At 39.1% G+C, this 18,641-nt stretch overlaps 1 protein-coding gene across 1 annotated transcript; it reads right to left on the reverse strand.

Annotated features, from left to right (window-relative positions):
- Window positions 1-759: 759 nt before the first annotated feature.
- Window positions 760-16,566, reverse strand: FRRS1 (ferric chelate reductase 1). Its single transcript, XM_033067271.1, has 16 exons — window positions 16,495-16,566; window positions 12,748-12,943; window positions 12,386-12,522; window positions 11,669-11,763; window positions 11,151-11,301; window positions 10,149-10,328; window positions 9,190-9,288; window positions 8,518-8,665; window positions 7,865-7,981; window positions 6,978-7,093; window positions 6,598-6,684; window positions 5,584-5,681; window positions 5,353-5,411; window positions 4,475-4,618; window positions 3,333-3,394; window positions 760-3,227 (listed from the first exon to the last, which is right to left on the reverse strand). The coding sequence occupies exons 1-16, from the start codon at window positions 16,525-16,527 to the stop codon at window positions 3,135-3,137; spliced, it is 1,815 nt and encodes a 604-aa protein (XP_032923162.1). The 5' UTR covers window positions 16,528-16,566; the 3' UTR covers window positions 760-3,134.
- Between the last annotated feature and the right edge of the window lie 2,075 nt (window positions 16,567-18,641).

An 18,641-nucleotide genomic window follows, 5' to 3' on the forward strand; every position in this document is an offset into this window, starting at 1 on the left:
AGAATTTTTCAAATTAGTTCATTTAGGAACACTTCCTATTTCAGAAAACCTTTACATGTCAACCTCTCACTGACGGTTTACAGAAAGCAGGAAAACAGAAGTGCTGTTACTTGGACAAGGGCGCCACATAGTGTTACAGACCGATGGAACACAAAGCAGGCAAGCTCTCCTTAGCCTCCCCTGGGTAAAGGAAAAACAGGGCCATTATTACATGGAACTAGATGTCTCTCCATCTTGTGATTTTTGACAAAACAGAAAGCAACGTAGCACTTAGTGTAAGAAGGAAAAATTAAACACACCTCCCCCTGGTTCATGCTGCAGCCTGAAATGTCAATTAGCTACAAATTACTTAAAGTAAAACAAAGTAGCTGTGAACTCCATTTACATTTGCACCAAGTAATTTTTGTTCAAAGCACAGGCATGACTTGTGGCTAAGCCAAGAGCAGATGACCAGTATTTGGAGGATGCACCTAACAATCAAAACAGTTGACTACTTGTGAGACTAATCACGAATTTCTACCTGTCATCTATTCACCTGCCAATATCAAATCCTTTCACAGATTTCACAAGAGTACACAAAATCTTTGAAAGACACTGGAATATAATGACACATTACTACCTCTTAAATGTTATGCAGGAAAAGGGCAGGAGTGCTTGTGGGAACAAAAATTATGTAAAATTAGCAAGACTTTCAATCAATTAAGTTACAAAACTGTACCTAAGGGTTCCCATAAGAAACTAGTCAATAATGCAAGCAGTGGAAAGAAAAAAGTTCTCCAGAGTAACTGAATTTTGCCAATTTTAAAGTTGCATTAGATATGGAACAATGAATTATTTTTTTCTTGAGGAAAAGAAACTGCTTCAAATGTAAAACTACTTTAATATTCAATTCCAATAATAGTTTCTCCAGGAAAGATTTACATAGCTTTAATTTATAAAACATCTACAAAAAACAGACAATCCATTTTGCTCCTAGGCAAGACTTTTCTAGTTTCCTTTTGACAGCATTTTCACATTACTAAAAGGGACAAGAACTTTTATAGATATATTTACATTCATGTTTTAAAACCCATGTTCATTGTCACATGCAAATGAAACAACCCTCAGTACAGCTATTGTATTACAGAAAGAATCTGGCATTAATCTTAATTTAAAAAGCCATCAATCTTGCCTAGGTTGAGTGATTTTTCTTCTATAAACTCTCAGTAGACGAAAGAGTCCCACAAAACTTTAGCAGTAGATGAGCCAGAGATTCCCAGGCTTTTGAGATCAGAGTTCTCTAAAAAACCTCACACCCACACAGTTGGCCCCATGCTTCTTGTCCTTTAGCCTGGATTGTGACTCATTTCTTTGTGTTCCCCCTTTCCCAATCTGCACATGACTTTTCTAAGGGAGATGATTCAACTTGGACTCACTCTCAGTCAGCTGCTGCTGACAAAGGGATTAATCCCAGCTCCATAAACACCTTTAGGGCTAAATCAGATCTCTGAGCAGCCAAAAAGATCACTGACTGCAAACAAACGTGTAGCTCCCTGAACATTACCTGTCCATGCAACAGGCTGCACTCTGGACTTGGGAAGGTGAAGGAAAAGACAGAAGCAGCCAGTTTTGGTAACTGCAGAGAACCACCACCTGACCCACACCTACAAGGATTTTAGAGTTGGCCACTTGTAGATATGTTGCTGTAAAAGTATATACAGAGTCAGGCCTCCCTACAGACTATTCTATCCAATACTCCCAACACCTTCATTCCCAGTCAGTTTAGTAGGCCTAGCTGAAAAACGTATCTTGAATTGTTGCAACTAAAAATCAATACTTTTCAGTAAGAAAAATGGAATGTGTGGGAGCAAGCTGTTCAGAGCCACAAAACACAACTGCAAAGCACTGTAACTGCACAGCATATTAAGGTTTCATTTCTAAAATGCCAATTCAAGACTATCCTTCCATACTTAGGCAAACCATGAACAAATAACATGAAACAATTTAGTCTATTTCTAGTTTCTGTACCTAGTTCATGTATTTAGATAAACCTTTTTTTGACTAAAAAATTGGCCTCCAAAATTCTTTCAGAATAGAATTGTTATAGAATTCTTATAGTTCTGTCATCTAGATATGGCAGCTCAAAGGACTCTCACTAAACACTAACAGAAGCTGCTTTTCTTGAAGTCAACCTACCTCCCAAATTACTCTTTGCTCAATAGCACAAATATAACTGCAACATTCCAAGTATTTTCACTTCCATTAAAGTATCAGTAGGCATAAATCCATCTTGTTCACACAATTAAGTAATTCAGAAGCCCCAAGCAACCAAAGACAGTAAAAGAAATCCATAAACACAGCTAGGTTCTTCCTGGTTTGGGTTTTAGATAAGTTATGATAGGCTTAACACATTTATATTGCAAACATGTTTTCTCTTTATGATTTAGAAGCACCAAGAGGGATGAGACAGAGCAGTACGTTGAGTGAGGCAAATGGTGGTTTTACTAAAGGACTGAAGCTCACAGACTCATGTGCTTGTTGTGTAAGTACACTATCTTAGAGCAGACAGTGCTTTTTGCATTTTACTTTCATCTATTTAGCTTGTGCATCAACCTGCATTTGTGACAATCTTTCACTAAGATTGGTTCATGGTTCATCTAGTTGGGGGTTTCTTTATGCACTAGACTGCCAAGAGCAGGAAGCTGGCATATCACACTAGAACACAAACTGGACAGATTAATCCGGATCACTCATGTGTTATCAGTTGCCCCAATAATATTCACCCAAGGTTTAGGGAACTGACTATCCAAATAACACTTTCAGCACATCTTCTCAGTCTTCTTTTCACCTATAGGCTTCTATCAAGTTAACTAGTGTGCTTCAAAAACAGATTTCATTCCTTACTCAGGCAAAGGTTCCCATTAAAAGTCCCATAAGAAGACAGCTTTTGAAGGACTGCAATCGACTACAGGACAATTCCTCTCCAGATTTGAATTCCAGATCTCCCTAACAATGAGCATGACATGCATTCTTATTGCTGTTATTCTTCAAGTACATCTTCAGGAACATGTTGAGAAAAAAGTTGCAATAAAAAGTATTCCTTGCAGATTTTTCAACTGCACAGTACTTTGTCACAAAATTCTCAAATACTTATTTCATACTTGGTTGATTGCTACCAGGAAGGCAACCAGGAATACTATATTTCCACAGACATAGATGGTTAACACAATCTGTTTAAACAGATGACCCTGCAAGAAGAGGAGAAGAAAAGTCACTGAACAGTCAGTCTTTTTATTGGTTTAAACAAAGAATCCTCCCATTTCACAGTGGTTAGTTACCAAATTGTGACTCACCTCTGCTTCTGCAGATGTGAGTGACTGCAGTATCTGTACTCTGTCATCTTCTATCACTTCAACTGTTCATGGGAGGAAAAACAGAAATCAAGTCTGCCCTTAAGAGGAAGGGAGTTTAATTTTTATATTGCAGAAGTCTTGATCCTCTAAGTCTTACACAGCATCAAATCTGAAAGGACTTGGGAGTTTCATTTGACATTTCACGACCTATCTGCTATCATGCTCACAACACAAATGAAAAATTGTTCTGGAGCTGATCTACAAAAAGTAAATTCTGAACATTGAAGTCAAAAACCACTATCTCTTTGGCTGTAATGAATAATCAAAACACTGAGTTTTGAGCTCACACCTTTTCTTTTTATATTTCAAGATAACTAGATTCCATTAAGAAGTATTTTCATTAGCCAGCATGAGAACACTCATTGTCCAAACATTTTCAGGTTAATTTCCCTATTTCTAGAAAGTAATTACTGAAGTTAAACTTAAAGTCACATCTTTTATAATCACTCCTCCACATGACACCTTATACAGACTCTTAAATAATCACACTTCTTCAATTCTGCAGCTGTCTCATCTCGGCCTTAGACTAGGTCATTCACACGTGCAGCCACCTCCTCTCAATGTCACCAGGCAGTGAAGATAACAATTTCTAGTGAAGTTACTACCCATCTCTTCCCTAGACATACTGGAGTCAGGATTTCATATTCCTTCCCCAGTCAGTCAAAACGGCAAGCATTCGTGCTTGCTCCTGCAATTACAGCAATTTGTCAACAGTTAAATGCATATTAAATCTTCATTAATTTATCTGGACTTAACACACCCAGAGATTAAAATTATGGCAAAAAATAGAGTCTCAAAAATATTTACACATTTGAGTCTGCACATTTCAGTCCTCTATGAACTGTGGTTTGAGAAATGAGAAGTTTCTATTTAAAATGGCACAATGCCTATTCTTCTAGAACACTTCTATCTTGAAAACTGGTTTTCTTCCATATTCACTTGTCTACACAAGATAGGATACTATTACTCAAGAGTTATTCCCTTTCAGCTTCCAAGATAGAAGAACACCTCCTGAAATTCAATCCACACTGGTTTTATGCTCAGCAAGCGAGGGGACAACAGGAGTTTTGCTAGGTTTGTACCTTTACGAATGAGACAGTAGCTGTGGATTTCCAGAAGAACATCAGTACCAACATGCCAAGCTACAAAGCCAATCATTGCATAGGTGTCCCATGGGTCTGGCAGGTCAAGTGCTGGCAGATCCATTCCCAAGAACATAGTCACAACTATTCAGTAAAAACAAGATAAAAAAACCCAGTAAGAATGTTGTGCCAATGTGCTTTAAAAATTCTCTCAAATACTTTTGTAAATAGATTTCCCATTAATTACCTAAACCTGGTTGAGGAACGAGGTTAAAGAAGCTCATATAGCTGAAAGTTGTTGAGGGCATTTCAGAGGGGATAAGGGGTTGTTTGGGGTTTTTTTGGTAGTGTGAGCACCAAGGCAGGAAGAAAAGGCCAAGAAGGTTTTCAACCTGCTTAGTGCCCTGTGATATTCCAGCCACACAAACACTAGCATTTGTGACTACCAACAAGACCATCCACCACAATATTAGTGCTTAAGATTTTTCTATGGAAGCTTGCTCCTTTACTAGAATCAAACCCAGTTTCTGGCTCTAAGTGAAATTCTTGTCTCCCATTCAATAACGTTGAACCATGCTACTCTAAGAACACTATTCTCATATCTTGCAAGACAACAAGAAATTACAAAGATAAGGACAGGTCCTCATTACAGAGGAATTCCAGATTTGCCAGTAATTCTTTTGGTTTTAAAGTTACTTTTTCTCTGAGTTGTATCCAATGGCCCCCTAAAACTCACACAAAAGATGGCCAAGAAAAAGGATCTTCACACGTGCCTAGACTGGATGTACATAGATGTTTTAAATGAATAACAGCCCAGACAAAGGGCAAAGCTCCTTTAAATCAGTTAAATGGGAGTTACAACTATTATTTCTACTCACCAGCTAATATTCTAGCTGTTGTACCAGTACTCCAGTGGAACCAGTTAAACAATTGCCTCCTACAAAACAATGAAACACATTTTATTGATAACACAGTTGGGGGAAGGGGGCAGAAATCAAAGAACTTTTTGGCCTACTTTCAAGCTGTAAACACTTATCATTGTAAAAAGAATTTTTAAAGAAAGAGTCACATTTAACTCCTGTGGCTATAATTTAATGAGTCAGTTGTACCTTGGTGCATGACGAGATGGTCTGAAACCTGCCATAAGTGGTTGAAAGATTGTCAAAGCCATCACTGCACAGCCAAGATAAGGATGAAAACCTGCTTGCTAAACAGAGGACATTTTTCTTAAATATCATATCTACATAAACAGAGAGAAAAGACACCAAAAACTTGCAAACTTTATTTATTCTTGTATCAGTAAGTGACAATAGAGCAGCACTGGCAGAGGCAGCAGGACACAATAAGCCGCCCTGCAGGCAGATGGAGATTGTTTGCCTTGGTAGCAGACACACTGGTATGTCTGCTCAGGGTTTGTCCCACCTTTTTGCTGTATTGAGAAATTCCACCAGCTGAAGAGCAGACTAACATGACTCCAGAAGCCATAGTCCAAGTTCTCCAGCCCCAATCCTGTGTCTCCAGGATAGGCCTATCTTATAACTCATCCTTGCACTGGCTTTCTCTTTCACCCAAAAATGTTTTACTCAATTCCCCTAGCTCACACCCATGACCATATTCTCCCATCTTGAATTCAGATACTCTCCAGACTTTCCAACTTGTGATGCCACCTTGCATCAGACAGAGTACAGGTGAAAGCAAAAGGTACACCACCTCTATGTAGCTACTGCTCCAGACTACGTTTATCACTCATTGTTATGTCTAAGTTCACAAAAACACTTATTGCCAGGAGGTTTACCATGTTCATGTCAGCCATCACATCCTTACTTCCCTCCCAAGTTCATATTCTCTAAGGAAACAGTGAGACCAAAATAGTACATAACTGTGAGCAAAGAATTTATTTGGGAGAAAGAGGAAGAAAGGAAAACACCACAACTTTTCAGCTATAGCTTAAAGGAAACAAAAGTCCTCTTCTGTGTTGCAATAATTTGAAATCAGCCTACTTAAGAACAGCTTTCACAGGAATTTACTTAGAAATAGTCATAATAGCTGACAGTGGACTTCCTCATTAATTTAATCCCATCTTTACCTTTGAGTTAACAAACAAGACAAAAACACACACTTACGTGGCTCCAGCCTCCTCGGTATACAAAAGGCAAAACAAAAGAAATGCTTGTAAGAATGACTGTGGTCAACATAAGCATACGATGCACCTAGAAAAGTGAAGCTTGCTTTTAGAAACTCTACAGTTTTCTTAAATATATAATTAAAAGACGTTAAATAGTTATAGTTAAATAGACCTACAGTTAAAATATATTCTTAATCCCTGATTTAGACTTTACAAGTAAAGTAGGCGAACATCTGATTTTTAATTGTTCCTCTTTATAAGATTAAAGAAAGATGTAAAATCATACCATATTTAGCCTATTTCTAGGATCTAGTAGGTTTCTAATTCTGCTTGCAGTAATGCTAGAAAATACAGCTGAAGACGTGTGATTTTACCCACCTGAAACCATAACTCCTTTCCAAGTAGGAATGAATGAGACCAGACAGGTTTGAAGAATCGTGCAACAATAACACCAATGCTAACTGTGGTAATCCAAGCAATAAACATTAGTGCTCCTGAAAATAGAAAAAACAAACAACCCAACAAAGTAAATGATAGGTAACTTTAGCACATGCAAATGCAACTTCCAAGACTATGTAATAGTTTAGTCCATATGCACATGGTCAGAATTTACCAATGATTAATCACCTGATTCAGGCCACAGCTTCACAGCCTTTATCTTGATAGAGAATAGAAACATCCATGCAAAAGACAGTAATACTTTGCCCACACAACACAACAGAGCAGCTCTGGCTACTGCACATTTCACACATGCTAATACACTTTGTACATACTCGTGAGAGAAACCATTCCATCACCAACTCAGATATCAGAGGATGAAAAATGACATTGCTACAATATGTGTGACAAAGAATGAGTGGCAGTTCTATCATGGACCTGCATTAAAGTCCAGTAGTGTGGGAGAAAAAATTCCCGTTGACTTCAGTGACTCCAGACTTCTATTTGAAATGAGAAACCACTCAACTGGAACTAAACCAAAAATGCAACTACAAAAACTTGAAATAAAGAGCTATAAAAGTCCCAGTTATAAATTTAAGTGAAAAGGGAAGGGTGGGTTCATTTTCCTGGGCAAAAACAATCTGCCAACACTGTTTTTGAAACAAAAAATTAATAACTTCACTCTGCCACCAGAGCATCAGATCTTGCTAACCAACAGAACAGACAATGTAAATGCCAGAAAGCCAAGAGGAAATACCAACTCTGCAATAACCCTCCAGCTTCAGCAAGTCTAGAACTGGGAGACAAAACTAGAAAGTGCAGCTTACCATGAGCCTTGATAAGGCGTGGGGCCCGGGAGCCTCCGATATCCTGAGGCAGACCTGTGATGTTGTACAGTCCATCAGTGACCAGGGGCTGACAATGATGTTTGTGTATCAGTCCACCTGAGCAGTGACAAAGCGGTTTATTTCTTGCTGATGAAAGCCACTGCACTTCTAAGTGTGCCCATCCCTCATTCAAGCCCTCTTATGACCACTGTGCATAATCATACAAGCTAACACACAAAATGGCAAGAACCTAACATCATCTAAGCCATCCCGTACACTTAATGTACAAAATGCAACTCACTCAGCTACAGGAAATAACCTTTTTTCTCCACTACATACAAGACATGAAGAATAATTCCCTTTGATTCTAGTCCCCATTAAAAAAAAAAAAATAATAATTTGGCCAGTTCTCAAGAAGCTATCAGTTCCTATGATCAAGTGAGCATACAACACATATGAGTAAATTTGCAGTAACTTCCACAAGCAAACCCATGAGTCAGAGAAGCAGTAAAGGTGACTGAATTAAAAGCCTCAAACTTGGAAACCTTCGTTCAGACACCATTTCCATCTAAGTCATATCTTACAGAAAGGTTACTAACTCATTTGGAGCTGTTAAAAGAAAAGCAACGCAACCATATGGAAGTCAAGTTTACCTTCACTAGCTTCCCCATCTGCCAGAAAGATGTAGTAACTGGTATCCAGATTAAATCTCCCTGTATAAGCAGGGAGACGAACACTCCTTCTGAAAGAACATTGAAGAACACCATCTGCAAACCTCCACGACACATCTTCAAGGGCATTCTGTAAAACAGGAGATAATTAATACCCAGTGTTTTCAGATTGGCAGAGTAATTGGCTTAAAAGTAACCCTGCAAAAGACAAGAGTGTCACTGATGTAAAAAGAAAGAATGTGAATGATCCAGGGAAGGGGGATCCCTTCTAAGTGGGCATGCAAGAGGTATGTCAGTAAGTCAACATAGCAACTTAGGGTTTGAACTTATTATCACCAATTTTTACAGCCCATAACAATGTTTAACTCAGGACATACCAGTTGCAGCTGCATCTCTAGCTAAGGGACAGACTAATACCTAGGACAAAGTTTCTAAATAGACTAAGCTCCCATCATGTGACTATCTTTACAAATTAAATTTAGATTTCCAAAGTTAACATCTACAGAAAATAAGAGCCCAGCCAACTTCATCTTAGAGAATCATGGATCCACCTCAGTATTTACACCCGCTGTGCAAAATAAAAGCACAAAGCAGCAGACATATCTTACTTCAAAGTTGCGTCTGTGAAAGTGTCTGAGTTGTTTTAAAACATACCTCTGCATCCAAGAGAGGATGACTTCGCTCCTTCAGATGGGCAGTGCTCACATGAACACGGTGATCCTCATTAACACACAGATAAGCATCATCACCACCCTGCAGAGTTGAAAAGAAAAATATCTATAGCCCAATAAAAAACACTACTGGCAGTCTTCAAAAGGTCTTTGATTTAATAAAGGCAGCAAGACCTCAGATGTCTGTAGTTATCAAGCTGTTATTTCCCATTTTTCAAACAAATCATATTACTGAGGGACTACATTAAGTCAAAGAGATGACACATAGAAACATGCATTGTGATTCACTCTCCCCTCCCAGAGTAACAACCACATAATCAGAAGTTTCTTTAATTATTTGGAATTTACTAAATAACTAGACAAGACAGACATGGATGTTGGAGCTACTTAAAAATCCACTTCAGTTACAAGATTTTTTTTTTCCTCTAGAGCTGTAAAAAAAAGTGTTGTTAAAAACCAAGTGTTCCTGCACTAGGGATATGAATATAAACAGCACTTCTTTGTGCAACAAATGGCTTACGGATTATGCATCTGTCAACAGCATCGTCCCTTCACTTTACATCAGAAAACTATTTTTCAACATTCTAAAGATTGTTTGTACAAGAGTAACATTCAAGGATCAAATGCAAATGGTTTTCAGAATAACAACTCAGCTTCTGAGAGGTAAGATTTTTTGGATGAGTAAATAGAGATTGATTTAACCAGAAATTTCAGTCAGACAGGCTGAATTCTGCTATAAGAGATATCCAAAAGGAAATTCTACTGCAGTTATTCAGTCCTGAGCTGGAAGCAAATATCCACCTATAAGAAACAACCTGTGTTTTAGCACTATGGGAGAGCCACATTTTGTGTGACATCTGACATTATTTCCATTTTCTGTATGCATTTCCATTCTGACTTTACTAACATCACAAAAGCAACTGTGGAAAACAGAACACTCACCATCCACTGGTCATGGGAAAATGCAAATGCTAAATAGCCTTCACTTGGACCGCTCATTTCAATAAAAACTGAGCTCTCCTCATGTTGGAAGGATAGAAAAAAACAGGAAGCACTTCCAGGATCACAGTTTGCAGGGTTCCTGATGCAGAACTTTGTCATTCCACAACCTGAGGCACTAAACTAAACAATTAAGCAAACAAACATATTGTGAGCAATGAGAGTTTCCATTCTCTTGCTCCTTTCTACCCAAAGCAGAAAAAAGCATACAAGGAGCAACATCATCTATGCATACACACCAATCTCTTAAATCATGTCTACAACTACCCTAGGACTACAGAGCAAAATGATGGTGAATCCCAAGCTAAATTTGAGTTGAATTTTCACTTTAGACATTACAATAGAACAACTTCAAGAAGTCAGCAAAAACTTCTGAAAAAAACTTTCTCTGATTAATATCTGGAGAGGTAATATCAGTTTTAGGATGAGAAAGAAAAGAAGGATACTACAGCTTTATGCTTGCTTTTTAAAGTAGAAACTCCACTGATACACATGGAGAAAATACACTGATTATAAGTCAGGGTTATCCTGAATCAAATAGCAGCTCTTGCTCGGTCCATTCAAGACTCAGTAACAGAAGTCAGTAGCAGAGATGCACCCAGAGAAGAAAGTTTCTGAGCCTGCAGTGGCTAAATAGGAAGTTATTGGTCAGGAACAGATTAAGTCTTTTCCCATCTGTCATGACAAGCATACACAATATTTTCTGATCATTAATTTCTAAGTGTTCTGTTAATCTTCTGACCTGTGTGCAGCATGAGAACATTTGACCCTGTGAAGTTTAAGCAACTCAGCTAAGTGTAGCTATCATGTTCTTAGCCTTAGATGACAAAGCTACTCATCCACCATCTCTCCTTTTCTGTTAATAGGCTGTATCAACCTCAGCTCATTAAATTCCACTCATCACAAGCATTAAAGATAGAATGATTTAGCTTTATCATTACTTACTGGCTTTGATATGTGGGAAACTGGGTGTGAAGTTGACATAGCCTCTGATGTTGCATGCGAAGGTGGTGTAGGGGACAGCGCATCAGGTTGAGAAACAATGGGACCTGGAATCTTTACCCAGAAAATCCTGTATTTCTTCACAACTGTGGCTCTTAAACACAACACACAGAGTCATTACTGTATGCATTTATAGTTGGCTGCTACTTTAAAAAGAAGGAAAAAAAAGGAAAATAATCTATAGTTCACATAAATCACTTGTAAAACTCATCTTTATGGCGACCTCTACCATTTTAGGGACTGAGCTAGGAAAATATCTTAAATCTCAGTAGAAAAAGAATTTTAAAACATAACACCACATACTGCAGTGGATATAAGAAACATTCATGCTTCTTGTGTTGACTTTTCAGGCCATTGGACCAAGGGCTTTTCAGTTGCTGGTCTATATTTGGCACAGACAAATATACAGGTTCACTTTGTTTGCATTTTAATAAGTTAGAATGGATATTAGGCTTACTTACAGAAACTGTACACGTTTTGGAGCATCTCCAGGAGCAATCCAATAAACTTTTATGTCTTTCTTTTTTGCTTTACTTGTATGACTGACAGCTGAATTCTGAGAACACACAGGAATCAAGAGTTACACAGTGCATACACATTTTGTTACTTAACACAGCAGAGGCTGCAATTAAATCCTACAGAGACACTGCACTGTTACACTGCACAACCCCAATGCAACTGGCTTTTCCCCAGTCAGTCGCGATCAGCTCAGGTGAGGCGCAGCACTGCCAACTACTCATACTGATAAACTTCAAGACTAAAAGGAATGACTTTCAATCCAGAAGATTCTAGCAACGAGGTAGAGGCCCCTGCAGCATTTATGCAGAAATAGTGAGACTTTCTCAGTAAGGAAATGCCCCACTTTTTGACAATAAGAGGATGAAGAGACAGTGCAATGGTGCCTCCCTTTAATATTAGGAATACACAATGTTCATTGTGTAAAAGTAAAACTTATGTTACAAATGCTGCATCTTGCTGCACCAGGATAGTTTCAGCAGCTCATAAGAATAGTCCAGGGCTGCAGTGAGTCATGCCTCTACTCTCCAAGTTGGACCAATTTACCCAGAGATTCACAGAAGTCGAATAAGATTACATGGATTAGCTCTGTCCTATTCCAGACATATTCTGGCACAAGCCCCTCAGTGCCCAATGAGTGATTTTAAGGCACTGGACTCTACCTTGGTACGACCACATGTCAGCAGCTGAGAATGTCTGCGGTCAGCTAACACAAAAGAACCAACTGCAGGGCTACCCAGGTGTTCTGCATCCCGGGCTTGTATGAAAAATCCTTCAAAATCTGGTCCAGACAGGCGAACTAAAGCAAGAAGAAAAATAAAAAGAAGTTTAACTCTGCTCCAGAGGAAGAAAGAAGTACTTCAACAATGACTCCCAGATGTTCATTTTAGAAGTACTGAATGATGGTTAATGGATTACCTAAACAAGATTCAACTGCTTAGATAAATCCAGCACAGAAAACTGAGGAAAGACGTAGTATAATACAAAGAAACAATAAACTCTTCAGCTGTAACTGGCACAATACCTTCTATGCTGTCCCCTGGTTTAAATTCAGTCTCATTCACTGTAATGGCATGTTCAGGTGACAGCTGAGGAGAGCCACCATGACAGGGTACCATGCTAGTACAGGCTTCTCTTACTTTTCCATTTGGATAGCCAACCACAGATGCACAGAGGCCAACAAACATCCAAATAGCAACAGCAATACCAGGCAGCTCCATCTGTATAAAATAAAATTTACAAGCAATTAAACACAGTAAATATTTACACTGCAGGTCCACCACTCCTCTTCAGAAATCAGTAGAATGGTAGAATACAAAACTATGTTTAAAAAAGCATTCAAAAGAAGACACCACTCCTAGATGCTGAATAACTTCTACTTCTGGTAACTGCCAGGCATTGTTAGAATGTTCAGATACCATATTTCAGGCCATCTACAGGTTATCAATGGATCCCTTCATCCACTAGGTGGATTATTTCCCTCCATGCATTTTGACAGCATGGCCAAATTTTAAAATTTATTTTGCTAATCCCTCTCCTGTTCTCTCGCAAAAAATAAACAAATAAAAAAAATATCAAGTTCCTTAAACATCTGCACAGGAGAGATGGATCTTAAAACAGGCTTCACAGATTTATAAAGGTCAACAGTATTGAGGAACTACATAGCTAGTATCAAGCCCACTTTTATTAGTCATAGCTTCAAATTTTGCATCATTACAGACTGCCCTTTTTTCCACAACCTGTGCCCGTTTCTTCACATATGACAAATAATTCCCCAGTAACATGTTCTTTCTGCGTGGAAACTAAAGTTGCCAAATGTCAGAAATAAATTTTATACATGCAAGAGTGAGAATTTGGTATGAAGATTTTGACAAAGAAATACAAATGTTTGCTGCAGACAAGCACAAAACTTCTCTTTTGCACTCTTCCTTTGGATATTGGAACTCTAGACAATTACTCAAACAACGGATTGCTTGTCACACTCTTGTCAAAGGAACAGCATGCATGACCTCCAGTAGGACCCTAGATCCTAAACAGTTATATGAACCCCTAACCTCAGCATTCATCATACAATGTTTTGCCCCACCACAATACTGTCTTCATAAAAGCTGTGACAATTATTTTGCTGCTCAGTAGCACTCAGGGCTTACAGCTGTACTGTGGTTTACAGAACACCTTAGCCAACACAAGAAAGTGTTTCTACATCCAAAAGGCCAGGAGAACAGAGATAAACTTCCTTTCAATCCTTAGGCACAAGAAGTGAATTATCAGCTCTGGTGGAACATAGACCAGGCAGCCTTCTGGAAGGGCCATGCCCATTTTGCAGCAAGTGATAAGAAGTATCAGGTTAAGAAGTTCCCTGACAGTATGGATGGACATGAAGATAAGAAAACACACAGAGCCATTTCAGACTGAACTCTTGATGTCTAAAAAGCAGTGAAATGAAGACAAGGCATGTATATCATTAGTCTTACACAATAGGAGTCATCAACATGAACACTTCCAAAGTTCTCATACATGGAAATCCACAATTTCCAAGGCAATGCTATATTAGTACTTCAACATATAGGCTCCTCAGCAACTTTACACCGCTAAATAGAAGAAAATCAGAGATAAGAGTGTGTTGAACAGTTAAGTTTCAAGAACTAGAAAATAAAAACCCAACACTCAACTCCTCCCAAATATTCAAGATAACATTATGATCATATCTAACTTCCAGCTAAAGCATTTCCTTCTAGTTCCAACACTTCTTCAAACTGCCAAAAGTTTACATCTTATTGATTTTACACATAAGTTAAAGACACTTATAGAAAGCTAAAGACTAAGGTTCAGTACAATTACATGTACCAGAGAAATTTTCAAAAGATGAAGAGATAAGACTGTATAACACAGAGACAAGAAAAAGAGTAGAGTAATATCCTGCTTTAAGTGGCAGAGGATGTGGTAGGGATGTAAAACGAAACAAGAAATATTCTTGTCAGATTCAACTGACTCAAAAGAAAAAGAAAAGATTAAGTAGAGATGAATAGAATAAAAAAGGCCAAAATCTGAAAAAGATTTAGATAAATGGAGAGCAGCAAGTTACTTCTTCCTGTGTTGAAAACAGCTCCTACAGTCCCTGCAGGTACCAACGGCTAAGAAAGCCCTGGTAGCCTAATAGCTCTTGAGCACATTGCTCACACTCCAACTCAGGATCTCTTCATAGAGCTTATCTTCCTTCAGCTGTCATTAATTTTAGATTTTACACTGCACAGCTAACTTCAGAGAGGAATAAGAGATGAGACAACATGCAAGGCAAAGATACTGTCAGCTCAAAGGTACAAAAACTACCATTGACAGAAATTTCTTCTGACCATCAGACAAGAGGGTGAACAGAAAAGGAAAGAGCCACCTGAAGGGGAATGAGCTATATTAATATAAGGGGTTTATGACACATTCCTTTAGAAATAAACACCTACAAAGGGAAAACAGTCTTTCTGTCCAATAGTTACCCTCCCTCTGAATTCATAAAAAGAACTTGGGTTGCCCTCGTCTGCTTAGTTAAAGGTGATCATCTCATGACAGTTGGATTGAACAAAGTCAGAAAACATATTCATAATAATTCATTACTTTTAAAATACACACACCCCCATGCACATAAAACAACAAAATCTCAGCATACACACCTCAGCGTCCTGTTCTTTCCAGGAAAGAGAATTTCAAGGCCATATTATCAAAATTATTTTTGTAACGCTTTGTGTGTAGGTACTTACCTTACAGCCAGTAATTCTGTTACAGTGACAAAGTCTGAGTAAAACTGCCAGTGACTGTCTATTTGTAGCAAAACAACTTACACTGCTTTGTAATCTCCTCTATTTGGTTTGTAACTCTATTAACCAATACTGTATCCAGGAAGTTTATCTGAGAAAAGAAACAGTACACACACACAAAAGTAAGGTTTAAAGAGCATCTTTACTCGAGGCACATATTTCATAGAGCTTCCCCACACTTCAGCTGAAATGCATGAAGCTGTAATGAAACACTGAGCCTGCTGCTTCCTTCAGACACTTCCCCAGACCTCAAAGAGTTTCATACACTAAGTAATTACTTAATTACCTTTTGGTGCAGTTAAGAGCGGGCAGGCAGGGAGGGGGGAGCCTACAACCAACTTCTGATACCTTCTTCCTCCAACTACTAGTTGACACAAATTTGCAGCACAATTTTAAATCTCATCACGCATTTATTCCCTAGCAGAGACACTTTATTTTAGAAGAACAAACAATTTTAAAAATATGATAACTTTATCTTTTTTTCCATATATCTCACCAAGAATAAACAGGAAGCAAGGATTTTGCCCTGATCACTTGTTTGCTTTAATGATCTTACTGCATAAAATCTTCAAGGCCCCAACCTTGCAAACTTTACTCTATATGATTAAAGATCCAGAAGATCTCAGAGTTGGAGACTGAACTAAAAAGACGTAGTTTGTTACTCCAACAAGTAACTTCAACTATAGCGTGAACACATTTACTGTCACAGCTATCACAGAGCCATCTCCTATGCATGTCAACAAAGAAACAAAAAAGAAACTAATATTCGCATAACAAGAAGCAAAATGATACCAGACGCGGCTGGCATGGTTTCCGGACAAAAAAAGCCATAGCTTACCTGCACTCACTAAAGCACATGGGTTTAGGAGCTTTCCCTAAAGCAATTCAGAAATCCTGCATGAAAGGCAGCAGCAGCTACAAGGTGCTTTAAAAACGACACCAGATTGTGCTTTGCTTCATACCTGCCGCAGACGTTGTATCAAGCAAATACACATTCCAAAAAGCTTGCAGTATCCACTTTAAGCTCTCACGGGCATCACTTTAGCCAAAGCACTACTACAAAGGCTGCAGCACCTCCTCAGCCCCGCACGCCCTTGCTCCAGGGAGCCCCTGAGTGAGGGGGAAGGTGCGGCGGAGCCAGGTGATCGCTCCGGCTGCTGCAGCCTCCCCCGTGGGCGCAGCGCTTTTCTGGCTGCGGGGTGGCCGCGCGGTGCCCGAGGGGCGGGGGCCCGGCCCGGGCGGGGCGGGAGCGGAGCCGCGCCCGGGGAGCTCCGAGCGCTCCGTGTGCCCGCCCAGGGCTGCCCGCCGGGAACCCCCGGAACCGAGCCCGGGGAGCTTCGAACGCTCCGTGTGCCCGCCCCAGGGCTGCCCGCCGGGAACCCCCGGAACCGAGCCCGGGGAGCTTCGAACGCTCCGTGTGCCCGCCCCAGGGCTGCCCGCCGGGAACCCCCGGAACCGAGCCCGGGGAGCTTCGAACGCTCCGTGTGCCCGCCCAGGGCTGCCCCTGCCCGCCGGGAACCCCCGGAGCGCCTCGAGGCACCCAATGTCTGTGCAGGCTCCCAGCGCTGCTAACTCGAGTTTTACTGAGATCGGACTTGTCAAAGCTTACACAGCTCATTAGCACTGGTATTAGTGGGCTGAAAGGTGGTCACATATACAGGCGTGCAAAATCAGGGCTTTCTTATCAAGAAAGCAAACAAATACTGGCTGTAACTGGGGCTTTGCTGGCAGAAACTGCAATTGCTTACATAGGCTTCTCTGACTTCTCTATTGTTTAAATCCAAGTTTTCAATTGCTTACAAAGTGGTGCAAAAAGAAAATTACTTAAAAATCCAAGGGGAACTTTGCCCTCCCACAGTATAGAGACATTGTATTTGTGTTTAAGAACACCTTTACTGAAGAAATGTAATGATCCAGGAGCTCAGAGCAGTTCTAGAGATCTTAGTACTATTAGTTCAGTAATATTTTCTAAAAATAATTAACTACTAAAATAGAACAGACTAGGAAATGCTCTATTAGTGTTCATTCTTTTCTCAGTTTCTATAAAAGCAGCATTAACCTTTAGAGGTTCCCTGTGATAACATATTAAAATATATATTTAGTGTGTAAAACAGTAAGGGATTACTTTGCCCAATCAGAAAAATTATTTGACTGTTACACTTGCATTATCTTGCTCATGGAAGTCACTGGGAAGCTGAGATCTCACTCAATGATCAATAACTGAAGCAACATAATGCATAAGCAATAGCTTGAAGTGAAACATGGCTATTTCCCCCTAGCTGGGGGGAAAAATAATTCTGTTTACAACTACAGTTCTAAAGTTCCCACATGCGAAAGAGTTTGATAAAATTGCAGGCCCAAGTACATACATTGCTTTGTGTATGTGCTTGTGTGTTTTTAATTAATACAGATACATTATTAGTAAGACAAATAATAACATAAATATATTTACAGTAACAAAACTGCTGACCAGAGGGACCAGTGTTCTTGACAATATTTAGGTTCATAATTTTTCTGAGTATAGTGGAATTAATATAAAAATATTTTAAGATATTATTTTAGGGTCTTGGCTCATGGACAGGACAGGGTATATATGTCTGAAACATTATAAGACATAAATATATATGGAAGTAATTTCTTCATTAAGACCTACGAAGAGGGATGAAAATGCAAGCTACAATTCTGTTGGAAATGGTAATCAGAGTTTAAGAAGAAAAAATCTTTTTTTCTGTGAAAAGTAAAGAGGATAAGGGAGGGAATACTATTCTGCTTATCATTCTCTTATCATCTCTTATTTCAAAAGATGTTAGCTATTGCTAAAGAGCTATAAAGCAAGAAAACCAAGAAAACACCAAGAGAATAAGTGAGAAGAAAAATCAAGTCTGTAACTACTGAGTACAAGTTCCCATACTATTGCATGGGCAATCATCAATCCATCTGGAAGGGCTCTTTTCAAACAGACAAGTCTCCTTAAAAAAATAATAAAATCAATAGTTCCGCACGAAAATGTTTCTATGAAAGGGTACAGCATGCTAATTTGTTAAGTGTCAAATCCAGTATAAAATAAATAGAACGCATGAGGGTATGTGAACTATAAAAAGTCCACAGC

The sequence above is a fragment of the Catharus ustulatus genome, chromosome 9 (genome assembly GCF_009819885.2).
Source record: "Catharus ustulatus isolate bCatUst1 chromosome 9, bCatUst1.pri.v2, whole genome shotgun sequence".
Taxonomy (NCBI): Eukaryota; Metazoa; Chordata; class Aves; order Passeriformes; family Turdidae; genus Catharus; species Catharus ustulatus.

What these genes read in the sequence shown, in the direction of transcription:
- FRRS1 (XM_033067271.1), bottom strand. Translation starts at nt 16,527, where the DNA reads ATGTGTATTTGCTTGATACAACGTCTGCGGCAG. An exon ending in ACGCCTTATCAAGGCTCATG is followed by an intron (nt 7,094 to 7,864) that starts GTAAGCTGCACT and finishes TTCTATTTTCAG; the next exon opens with GAGCACTAATGTTTATTGCT. An exon ending in CCATCTCGTCATGCACCAAG is followed by an intron (nt 5,412 to 5,583) that starts GTACAACTGACT and finishes ATTGTTTTGTAG; the next exon opens with GAGGCAATTGTTTAACTGGT.